This window comes from Trichinella spiralis, assembly GCF_000181795.1.
Source record: "Trichinella spiralis strain ISS 195 chromosome Unknown Scfld4, whole genome shotgun sequence".
Lineage (NCBI taxonomy): Eukaryota > Metazoa > Nematoda > Enoplea > Trichinellida > Trichinellidae > Trichinella > Trichinella spiralis.
This window is the reverse complement of record NW_003526943.1, coordinates 8,000,998-8,013,637: the sequence shown is the minus strand read 5'-3', so window position 1 is coordinate 8,013,637 and position 12,640 is coordinate 8,000,998. Positions and strand designations below refer to the sequence as shown.

The 12,640-nt window shown below is 30.8% G+C and overlaps 3 protein-coding genes across 3 annotated transcripts; 1 reads left to right on the top strand and 2 right to left on the bottom strand.

The window, feature by feature from the left end:
* Positions 1 to 40: 40 nt before the first annotated feature.
* Tsp_01954 (conserved hypothetical protein) lies at positions 41 to 113 on the top strand (the record flags this gene model as incomplete). The annotated part of the gene is made up of 1 exon (XM_003377719.1): positions 41 to 113. A coding segment is annotated over one exon (73 nt), but the record flags the coding sequence as incomplete, so codon positions are not given.
* A 2,879-nt stretch (positions 114 to 2,992) lies between these two features.
* On the bottom strand, positions 2,993 to 9,311 carry Tsp_01955 (putative HEAT repeat-containing domain protein). Its single transcript, XM_003377718.1, has 17 exons — positions 9,269 to 9,311; positions 8,865 to 8,977; positions 7,754 to 7,909; positions 7,482 to 7,673; positions 7,186 to 7,423; positions 6,895 to 7,125; positions 5,406 to 5,598; positions 5,175 to 5,352; positions 4,759 to 5,039; positions 4,531 to 4,699; positions 4,265 to 4,372; positions 3,998 to 4,117; positions 3,932 to 3,940; positions 3,684 to 3,848; positions 3,442 to 3,623; positions 3,225 to 3,384; positions 2,993 to 3,007 (listed from the first exon to the last, which is right to left on the bottom strand). Exons 1-17 carry the CDS (start codon positions 9,309 to 9,311, stop codon positions 2,993 to 2,995), a joined length of 2,553 nt encoding a protein of 850 aa, XP_003377766.1.
* Positions 9,312 to 9,443: 132 nt separating this feature from the next.
* On the bottom strand, positions 9,444 to 10,939 carry Tsp_01956 (conserved hypothetical protein). Its single transcript, XM_003377717.1, has 4 exons — positions 10,859 to 10,939; positions 10,683 to 10,790; positions 10,454 to 10,517; positions 9,444 to 9,781 (listed from the first exon to the last, which is right to left on the bottom strand). Exons 1-4 carry the CDS (start codon positions 10,937 to 10,939, stop codon positions 9,444 to 9,446), a joined length of 591 nt encoding a protein of 196 aa, XP_003377765.1.
* Between the last annotated feature and the right edge of the window lie 1,701 nt (positions 10,940 to 12,640).

Here is a 12,640-nt window from a genome sequence, read left to right as displayed (position 1 = left end):
GCTGTCAACCAAAAATCTGGCTAGGCAAAATTTATCCCAGGCCATCATCATCATCATCAACACATCAAAATCAACATCATCGGGCAATTATTGCAATAAAAGCAAAAGAATGAAAATTAAAAAAAAACAAATGAACCCAAAATTAAAATCAAGCTGATAATATTTTTTCAAAAACATAATAAAAATAAATGCAACTGCTACACCCAATTGCAATGCTTATAATTGACTTGCTCAATGTTTCAAGAATGCTTATTGAATGCAAGAAAGTGTTACGGCTGAATCGGCATTTAGTGAAAATCAATCTACCGGTGCAAAATAACTGACCAACCACATCTATATAACCTGTTCATACATTTACTAGTGATCCTTTCGGGCGTCCATGTGCTTATTGCTTGCATTCTATCATTCTGCAACAATACCAAGTAAACAATTCTTATTATGACCAAAGAGAGCAGTAGAAAATATGATTGAACAATTTCCATTCACACACACACACACACACATGTATATATATATATATACGTTGTGGAAATGGTTCGCTTGTAGAACTTATTCCACAACGCATACATATATGTAGACATATTTTGCATTTTGAATTTTTCCATAAAATACTTTTGCATATTATGAATATATGCATATACACAAAAAACCTCAAAATCTCAGCAAAGAAAATCAACTTGATGTTTTTGAAAATTTATTCGTCCACTCTTAAGCAGTGTGTGACGCAAACAACGCAACGTCTGCCTGTCTCTGCTTCACTGGGAAATTGCTCAAACAGCCAAAGTGACCGAGTTTGTAAAGTGCATTCCAACCACCCTCAAGATTATTTCAAAAAAAACGATTAAAAAGGGGTATTTAGAAAAAAACTTTTCTTAACACCTCAAACAGTAAAAAAAGAACAATAGATAAAAATGGATTATTATGCTAATTTCTGCATGTTGGATATAAATAATTTCAGTGTTTTCTTTTTACAAATTTTAAATCTGTGCAGAGAGAACTGTTGCACAACTTGAAAAATTACACAAAATTAACAATAATGCAAAAGTGCACTTGGAAATTGGAAAAACTGACAATGGAAAAAATGAAAGAAAAAAGAATCAAATTTATAGGCCACTGTTGTGCCGTAACAATGATTTAGAGTGTATTATTGTCTATTTGAACGTGGAATTTTCGACAAAAATGACCACATTTTGCAACATTACAATCACCAGTAAAACAATTAAGCTAAAAACAGTACCCTGACCGAAAAATACAATTTACTGAAGTGTAAATTAATTAAAAGAAGAATAAGAAACATTTTTCAAGCGGTTCAAACTTACTGTAACTTAAATAATTTAAAAATAAATTTTTTTAATGCTCTTGTAACTTATTTCAGCATGATGTGTTCTGTTTTGCACTCATGATAATTATTTGCCATCATCTCTGTTCAAATTGATCACTTCATCTGATCACACACGTGGAAAAATGCCAAAAAGCCTAATTCGCATGCAAAAAAGCCTTTTCAACTGGCCAATCAAAAAAAATAGCTGATTTATTCAAGCTGAAAGTTGATGAGGTGAAAAAAATTTGGACTGGAATTGGAGAAAACTTTAGCAAAAGTAAAACCGAACGAACGATCCAATTGTTGGACAGAAAAAAGAAGTGCAGCACCAAATCACGGAATGCACAACTGTTGTTTGGTTAGCTTTTTATTTTTCTTAAGAAAAACAAATCATCATCTGGTTTACAGTATGCAGCTACTTGAAATGACCAACTGCAATGGTCAAAAAATTTTTCCACAGTTAAAAAAAATTGTATACATATTACGGTATACACCAATTCAAAATTTTGAATATATCTGCTGCTGACAATGTTAACTTCTGTATACAATTAATTGCCCCCCCACCATCACACACACACACACACATAAACACAAACACTAATAAACCACTGAAGAACAACAATCCATTCACACAGCTAAAAGAAAAAATAAGCTGCTATTATTGATCACCACATTTTTATTATTGTTATTATTAATCTCATGGAATGAATGATATTTCAGAAGAAAAAATTAATAATTTTAAAAATTTCTCTTTTCGAGCAGAAAGATAATGCCAGGAGCCGATTTTTAATAAAAATTCATACCACCCCCCACCAAAATTGTGGGAACGGGTCAAGGTTTCTTAAGAAAGAAACCAAATTTCCAAAAGAGAAGTCAACGGCAACCTCCAAACAAAAACTGGAACGAGCAAATTGCCGCGGCATCAAATAGCTTTCTTGCAAAAAGTGCTTGAATGGAAAAATATTATTAAAATTTATTACTTGCTACACTGTGGATTATCACTAAATTAGCATTATTGAATTATTTATTCAAAATGCGAGACATACATAAAAAAGGGGGGGGGGAGAGGGAATTGTTCAACATGCTGAACATTGTAGCATATATTTATTTCAACGATAACCATCAACCTCAACTAAGCTGATCTTAACAAACCTTAAGATGTCAAATAACAAATTATAATTTTTCATAATTCATTATTCAAATAACAAAATCCTAAATCGTATCAATCGTCGTTTCTCCTTTTTTTGAAACTTAATTTTTGTGCAATTGTGAATGCAGTTAAAAATTCTTTCTTGCTTTTTTTGTCATTCTGACTTCAGGTACTCTAAATAAAGTCTGCCGGGCATGTGATGACACTGATAAAGAAAAACTGAAGAAAAATAAGAACAGCAATACAATCTTATATAACTGGTTCATTTAAAATTTATCTCCACTCTGTTTTATGCAGTACTCTTGCCGCTAATAACAACAACAATCTCCAAAATCACAATACATTCTTTCAATAACATTTTAATTCTTTAAAAGGTAATAAAACAATTTTTCATTAATTCTTATTAAATTAAACAATTTTTTTTTCTTTTCCCTTGGTACAATATAATTAGAACAACCTAGCCGTACAGATTAATTATATAAAAGATTTCCATTGAATTTGACAAATCACTTACTGCTTAGTTAGTCATCTATATGCTGAATAACAAATTTTTTAATGAAAAACAATTGCAGAATCAAAATGCTCAATTGAAACAAAAACATCACACTTTGTGAATTTGTGAAATCTCCATACTTGTGTTGAACACTTTCAACTAACTATATGCAGTGGATAAATCATACATATATATATGTATACAGTACAATAATTAAATACTTGCTTAATTATATAAAAAACAAACAAACAAACACTTACCCTTTTACCTTCAGCACGCGGCGCTACTTGAGTCAAGGATGTGAGTTTTAAAAGAAAATACATAAGTTCTTCAATAGTTATGTTTCCCAATTTCATCATATTATGATTAAAATGATTTACGACTGATAGAAATGCCTCTGCAATAATATTCTGATGATGTCTAAAATAAATACATCATATTGTCAAATAAAACAAAATATATCCATTTAAAACATACACACTGCAAAATGCGTAAAATGGTAAAAAGTATCCAATCACTTTTCGCAATTCTCCATTTTCTGGAATTGAACAATCAAACCATATAGTGATTATCTTTTTCATTAATAAAGTAGAAGAAAGTCTATCGTGAAGCAATAATTTTCCAAAGCCTTGCACAAGCACCATTGTCACATCATTATCCTACAACAATGATATTCACATATATACATATATATGTACATATAGTGATTCGTTGCCTACTTGATCGTCGAAAACATTAAACAACGTAGTAACAACATCTTCCACAAAGCCAACTCGCTGATTTAACTTCATCTGATTGATCATTTCATGTTCATACGATAAAAGCAGATCAAAAATTCCGTGCAAAGCTTCCATTCTAACTATTGAATGATCAGAACTGATAGCCTAAAATTGACAAATATAAAACAAACATAATAGATAATGCTTAAGCAAATTAAATTATTTTTTCAAAAAGTTTTTCCACTAACCTGTTTGTTCTGAAAAATTCAATTAAAGAATAGAAAAATAACAAATTTGTTATAATTTCAACTTACCTTAAAAAACACAGAAAAATGCCTTTCATAATACTGCTTATTCAGTAAGGAAACAATTCCCATTGCTTTCATTGCCCTTCCACGAATAATGCAGTCAGGATGTTCTAGTGATGGATAAATCTAAAATTATAATCAAATAATTTATACAAAAAATCGTAAAATGAAGTTTCCTAACACAACTTGCACTGTTTGTTCAAACTCAAATCTACCTTATAACATCTGTAAAATTACAATACATCATTAATAATATTCAAAGAATAAATTTACCAAAGTTGTAAGTAGCTGCTGCAGAGCAGGTGTGAACATTCTGGGACTCTTCAATAATCTTACTGTTTCGATGAAAATGTACAAGCATTTCAAAATCACTGAACTGCTCTAAAATAATAAAATCTTTAACATTCCCTTCATTAGATAAATGTTGCTCTGCAATAAATTACCAAACTTCCAGCAAAGCTGAAAAATTGCCTTTCCTAAAAAAATCCATTTTTAAAAATTAATATTTTAAAATTCAAAAGCAAAAATCACAATAAAACCTGCAAATCATGTAAAGGATACTGCTCCATAATATATGATGTGATCCAATTACATGTCCTTGATGTACTACCAACTACTCGAAAGTAGAGAGGTATCAGTTTGGTCAACATAGAATAACGATCCCTTATATCGCGAATTAGAAGTTGCAAAGCGTCGATTAATTTTTCTCTAATAAATATATAAAAACAGGTAATCAAGAAGATAAATAAACATGTATAATGTCTTACCTTCCAGCAAGCTCTGATAGATCAACTAAACTAAGCAGCTCAATTAGCTGTGTTGCGATAAAATCATTTTTAAGCACCATTTCCAAACTGCTACTCAATTTCTGTCCGGATGATTTCAGATTTTCGTGACTACCGTATAGCGGTGAACCGTAACCATTTGCTGTTGAGTTAGCAAAATAATTATGAATGCTACTGAACTGAGTGGTTGAGCAAGGTTCGTTTCTTTCGTCAACTTCCACTTGCATGCAGCCTCCTGAATCTGTTACAGATATATACCTTCCCTGTAAAAGGGGTGGATGCACTTCAACTTCAGGTTCTGCTGAGCTGCTTTGCGAGTAATGTTCTTCCAATTCTTGAAGCATTTTAACAACAAAACTTAAAAAAATATTATATTATATTAAATAAACGAACAAAACCAACCAATATAAATACTTTTTGAAATACTTCGCCAACTCTGTCGTAGTTGGCAAAATTTCATCAATGTAAAAATCCCGTTCACTTTCCAACAGTGGAATATCTCTCACTTTACGGATATACTGAACAAGCGCACGCCAGTAAAACACATTTTCACAGTTCAACTCTTTTGGTAGCTTCCTTTAAAAAAATTCTTAACACATGCTCAAATTCCAATTAAATTCAAAACGTACTCATCATTTATTATATTAAAATTTTCAAGCACTTTCGGTATTCCAAGGCGTTTAAAATATGCTGTAAGCAATTTCTGGCAAATGGATGCGTTGCCAATAACATTCAATCGAAGAAGCATGTTCGGCATATTATTATCAAAACATTTCAACCATTCAAACAATAGTGTACTTTCACAGTATTCTCGAATGGAATCTAAAAGTAACGTATAAATGATTCTGTTATACATAAGATCATTTATTGTTTTCAGGCACCAAAGTCCATCCATTACTCTCTGTTCAATCTAAGCAGTTACATACTGTGCAATAAACACTCTTGCAAATCAAGAAAACTTTCCATAATGGAAAAGAATTCATTTTCACTGTTGAGTCAAATTAATTGAAGCAAGTCTTGACGGAATTGAAATTTTTAATTCGAAAGTTCCCATTCATACATACATAGGCATCACATGCAATTGCGCTAAATTATCACATATAAGCATCATTTTACATTTAATCCTCGGGTGGGATCTTTTTTTCCTCGAGTGTGTCATAAGCAACTGTATCTCTCCTCAAATGAACTTGTATGAACAGTGATTTTAGAAATGCAATAAAAATTTTTACAGAATATGCTCTGAATCGAAGAGCAGAAAGTACATCGAGACGTTTGTCTGTGCCTTTGAAAAGATCATCCAAAGCGCTAGTGGTAAATGTCGATACCCCACCACAAAAAAGCAACTACAACGCACACAGCGTTGCGTAAAATGTAGGAAAATGCTGTGACTGATGCCAGGTGCCGTGCTGCAAAAAGCACGTACACAACATCTGTCCCAACTGATATGACAAGCAAAGCATCTCAACATATAGGTCATTTCAAATTCAATAAATATGTCTGCGTTGAAAATTATTATAATAATAAAATCTATAAACTTCAAAGTACAATTTCAGTGAATTCAATGAAATAATGAGGCGAAAAACAGGCGTTTCATGTTTGGGATCCAAAATACCACAAACGTTAAAATATGTACATAGTACGAAAAGACCATCTGATGGATAAATATTACTTACTTTCAAGGTGAAATTTTACAACATGACAATTAAACAAAATGACTAAACAATTTTTATTCACACAAGCAATATTTAAATTAAAGGCAAAAAAGTAAAATTTCATCATTAAAAAATTTAAACATCATAAAACAAAATGTAAATTTCCTATCTCTAAATTTAAAGCATTTAAAGCTTGCTTCCACTTTCAGTTTTATCCACGTTTACTTTCTCTCTTCATCAGTATTAAACTAAATTAAACTATCATATTCAAAAAATATAATAGATTTAAAAAAAACAAAATGATAAATCATATTGCACATTATTTTTATAAAATTATCATTATTTAGATGTTACGCTAAGTATACTGTTAAAAATGGACATTTACAATCCAAGCATTTTCTGTAATTGAAACTGGAGAACAATTAAAACATGAATGAATCATAATGAATAAAAAAAATTCGCTCACCAATTGTGTCGTTTAATCCTTGTTCAAGAATCAACACACGCTGCTTGATAGTTAAAAACTTTGGAGGAATACTTTTCACAATAAATTTGAAAGCTAACATACGCATGACTGGGTGTCTATCCCGCGTACGTTCCAACAAATCTGGTAGAGTACGTTTGGTAACTGCAATGTTTTTCAAAGCTTGACAGCGAATTTCTATCATCCGATCACGTTTCATTAAGAAAACCAATGCTACAACAATCAAAATAAAAAAGATCAAGCCAACATTCAAAAAGCATTTACTCAACTAACCTCCAACAGCTCTACAATTTTCATCTTGTGGCTGCTGAAGTATCGCAATGGGCCTGATAGCAGCTAAACGCACTCGACCACAACAATCAATTGTCTTCAGAAATAAAGTTTTCAACAAATCCTCGAAAATATCTTCAAAATCTTGCAATTCAATTTCTTCATCGGCCATTTCATTTAACAAATTTCCAATAAATTCACATGAACGAAACCTCACTGCTTTGTTTCGCACTTTCATTAACTAAAAAGAAAAAATAAACTTTATAAAACAACAAAATATTTCAAACTCTTTCACTGACCTGCAGCATTAACTTTAAAATTTCAAGGAAAAATTCTCTTTCTTTTACAGGTTCCTTATTAGTCTTATACAAGTGTACCATCCACTTGGCAACTTCACATAAAACATAGCTGGCTGATGGAAATTCTTCCTTTACTCTCAATGGAAGAAGCAACAAATTTCGCATAGATTTAAAAAGTAGTTCATTGTCATGCTAAGAAATTACAAAACGCAATAAAATAATAACTCATACTTTATTCCATTCAAATTAAACTTTGCTAAACTGTAAGTTACCTGTAGAAAAAGTTCATAAAAACACGTTGCCAAATGACGACTAACTGATGGAGGAATTTTCACTTTGGCTTGATTTAACAGCTTTTTAAGCCGATTTAACATAGATTCCTCTTTCTCAAACTGTAAATTCAGTTTGATAGACTGCTTTCTCACCATCTGAAAAAGATCAAAAAATGAGTACCACTATCATTAACAAAAAACATCTCAAATTTCCTCGAACTCTTTTATCACAGCATAAACAAGTTCATTTCAAAGTCTCAATATACAGTTTTTATCAACTTTTGTAATTTCTATTTATTCATCATACAAACTACTATCCACTGGCAAACAATAATATAAATCAAATATGAAACAAATATATTACCAAAGCTTAACATCTGAAAACCTGAAGCCCTGTAACACTTTAAAATTTAGTATAAAAAAACTTTACCATATAATTTACAAAACTATATTCTTAATATTTTATTTGTTTACATTTTCGCTTGTGTTCATGAAAATTTATAACTTACATTTGCAACAACAGTTAAAAATTGCAACAATTTGAATGTACTGTATATAACTACCTGAGCATCGAATATTGAAAGTAGGTCAAGCGTTTAAGTTGATTATTTGTTTTGCGTTATATTTTGCTACAGTGCGTTATAATATATTTAAAAACAAGTTTATATATTTTTAATATAAACATTAAAACGAAAAATTGATTTACCATTATTATTTATCTATAATTGTGCAATCCTCGTCGTATTACTGTTCTTGTAATCCCTGCTTTTCGCAATGTAATATCATCAACAGTGCGACAGTAATGAATTTTAATGATATTTTTTGCAAAATTATGAATAAGGTGGAATTGTTTACACATTTTTTGTAACTGTTTTTTGAATGTACATGTAAAATAAGGTCATGTACATTTCAAATTTAATAAACATGGCTGCATGTATCGCATGTGTGCATAACAATAGATCATGTACAGCTTTCACGCAGTTTTCACAACATTGTCAAGATTGGCGCAGAATTGCCAGTTAGCTGGTGGGAAATTTAGAACATATCTACTAAAATTCACATTTTATTGTCACATAATGGAAGTTTTATTTTCAAATTCTTTAAAACTCACAATTAATGCATTGTGCATAACCGAATGAACTGATGCAACATTTTCTGCCATTTGTACATCAGCTACCATTGTAACTGATATTGCATTGCATAGTAAAAAAGCTTGTGTTAACACTGAAAGTTTGAACGCTATCAACTTAGATGTTATTTATTAATGAAAAACCCTTTAGATAATAACATGTGATGATCAATACAGATTATATTAAGTAATGCAGCAGCAATAAATGTAATTGCATTATGCAATTTCAATTATAAACATTATTGTTCATATCACTCTACAATGAGAGAATAAAAATAAGCATCACCATTATCATTAAAAGATCATTTATAAAAATGGCAAATGTAAAAATAAAAATCATTATAAACTGCTATATATGAACGGAAAACTTAATTCATCTGCCGTACCCGCAACGAATTTTGAATGTATAAATGTTTTAATTATATACATTTTTACGGTTGCTGTGCAACAATGCAAAATGACTGTTATGTCAATATTTAAATTTTTTATTCTTCAAAATGATTTAAGTACAAAAACTATGAAACATGATACATTCAAAATTTTCAGCTGAGAATAGTATTATTAAACGGTTGGTGCAAACAGTTGACGAGCGCTGTTTAAAATTTGCGACGTTTCAGTGGATTTGTCTTGAATAGCTTGTTTCAACGATCGTCGAATAAAAATTTCTTTCTCTTCTGTATAAACGCAGTCCAAGCCCTGATAAATAGCCACTGGTCGATTCCAGAATGCATAACCACCAAAGCCGCCTTTGTTCAGAACATCAGTCACTTGCGCATCATACATTTTGTGGAACATTGCTGGATCCCGAGCGTAAACACTCAGGCTGATTCGGTTTGCATCCGTGATGATTATGTATTCGTAAGAATTATTCACTATTGGTCCAACGTCAAATACGAAGACTAAATAACAAAGTAACTTCAGATGAAATGAAAATGAATTGAAAATAAGAAATTAATATGAATATATGTATATTATTTTCAATTTTCAGTGATATAAAATAAATCTTTGCACGAAGCAGAATAGCTTCTGGGTGATTAGGTTTCATTAGTATTCATAATTTTACTTTGTATTAATTTACAAATTAATTGTATTGTAAAACAAGTGAATATGAATACTTATTTTAGTATTATGACAGTTATAATTATTTCGTATTTGATCAAAATTTTCAGAACGTTATAAAATTTATTAATAAGTCATTTTCTAGATTCAGTCGCCAGCTATCTTTAATTTTCCCCCTTGATGAATCCTTTTATTAGAACAATTTATACATTCTTGGTTAATTGAATTTAAAGTGCATTTTAAGTAAACGTGTAAGTTTTGCATGTAAGAATAAATAAAAATAATTACACTGTCTTGGGTAGAAATAATCTTCTGTAAACATCCAATATTCTCCCGTATTCGACTTGCTCAAATCTCGTTTATACGTGTGAACTGGTCCATCTTTGGATGCCGTTCGAAATGCTTCAATGATCGAAAAGCCATCTTTCCCCATAACTTTGTTTTCTCGGACTGCATATTTTTAAATAAATAATATAAATCTTCACCAGGGTATGCATATTACAAAATCTTACAGTATGCTACATGGCAATACATCGTTGATTGAAACTGATCCAAATTAACCGCTGCTCTGTACATCTGAAAGTAGAACATCAGAATTTATTTCACTTGTGGACTTCTTAACCAAAGCATAACATGTCTGATGCTTCATTGTTTACTGTTGTCATATTTTGAGAAACTTTATTACCCTATCTTTACATCTGTATATTCTATATACATTTTTTTCTTTATTAAAAAATATACCTGAAACCATTTTCCAAGAACTTTCTCCACTTCAATTTCCCGTCGTGGAAATTTTTTGAACATGCTTGTAAAGCCTCCGGCAAGACCAAGCAGAGTTTTGGAATTCAGCTTTAAATAAATTCAACATTTTATTAGTTTGCAAGTATTTTTTTATAAAAAACAATTTTAAAACTTACCAAATCTTCTCCAATTGAAAAAACCCATATCGGCTGTACGATGAGGAAAACAAAAAGCAACAAGAACTTCTTGTTGCTCATCTTTCGCCCAAACACTTAAGGGATAGTCGACGAAGAAGCGAACTGGGTACTTTATGTGCACTTGCCACCTTTTCTAAAATGACATTTTCAACGGTTGTTGACCCGTGCAAGGTGAATAGGATGGTATTGTCAGTTTTCCAAAAATTTTATACTTATACTTTTTAATTTACCCCAACATCTTCGGGTGACATTTTTTTCTCGTCTTCAATTACAACAGTGTGATGTTTTCATAATCAGAGGTTCACTGTATGAGAAAATAATTCTCTGTGAAAAATTTACTACGAAATATTAAAATTTGAGATAATTTTCTTTATAATAACGTACGTTCATTCGAAATTTTACTTGATGTTTCTTTTTTTCAAACTAGTTCGTACATTTACTGTTGAAATTTTCAATCATAAATCACATGCTGAACAAAATCTTATTGCTAATAAAAATTATCAATAGTAACTGTCTGTATAATTAATTTTGCATTGATAATATTTATGATAGCAATTTCTTTGGTCAATTTTGACATTATTTAAAAAAATGTTTCATGTTCATAGAAATCATATATCTTTTTGTTAAAATTTCAAGAATCAGATGTCACACATTGTATAAATAAGTTCAAGTTGATCAAAATACTTTAATTAACTTTATAATCATTAATATACTGTACTCATGCATTTTTTACTGTATTTAAAAGAATAAAAAATTTACTTTGTGAATGTGTGATATAAAGCAGTAACTGTGAATTACTATTCAAAAAATTGTGTTAAGGATGTGGGTGGTTTTTAATTATTCATATTGCAATTTTCAACCACTGCGTAAATAGGGAAAGTTGAATCAGATGTTTGATGAATTATGCGTAATTTTTATCATTATGAAAAATTATTCATATAATCATCTTTGAAATTCGATATAAATCAACGAAAATTTGAAATAGTTTTTAGAAAAATTGATTCATAATCATGTTTTCATTGAAATAGTAGAAGTAAAAAAAATTGCACATTGTTTGAATGCGTTCTATGAATGATGTTTTAGTTCCTATTATAAACTTTGCAATAGAAATGTCTGAAAAACTGCAGGCATTATTATTTTTAAAATGAAATTTCACTAAAATGAAATGATCATTTTTGTTTTCTAAATTTCAAATATGATTCAAGTTGTTCCATATATATGTATGCATGTATGAAATTTAATGTTTCGTCTGATGAATTAATTTTTGCTTTCAAAAGTATATTTTGTTTCAAAAATTGAGAATTTTTTAAGAAAATTACAAGGTAGTAGGGCAGATGGCGGTGACTGTGTGCAGAGTTCAGCGTCTGGTCGGAATAAGTTGAACCCAAAGGGCTGGTCGGAGGTGAACAACCTTTGAACGGGCATATTGTTCGTTGCATAAAGCGACCGGCTGTGTCCAAGAGCTGACCTTATTCGCATCGACTTGGCAATCAACTCGTTAGTCTGAGTTGCGCAAAAGCTTTTTGTTCGAAATAAGCATCAGAAAAAGCTACTATGCGCAGCTGGCTTCATCTCTTGTTGTTGGTGATTTCAAATTTGGCGACAATTGTCCATGGCGGTACGTTTCAGCTTCCTCCAGTCCAACGAGAAGCACCAAAGCCAAGCGTGCCGGCTGATTTAGCTCATTTTTTTCATATCTGATGTGAGACAGCGGTCTGATTGATCTTACCTACCTGGGTGGTGATTCCTCCGGCCAAGGTT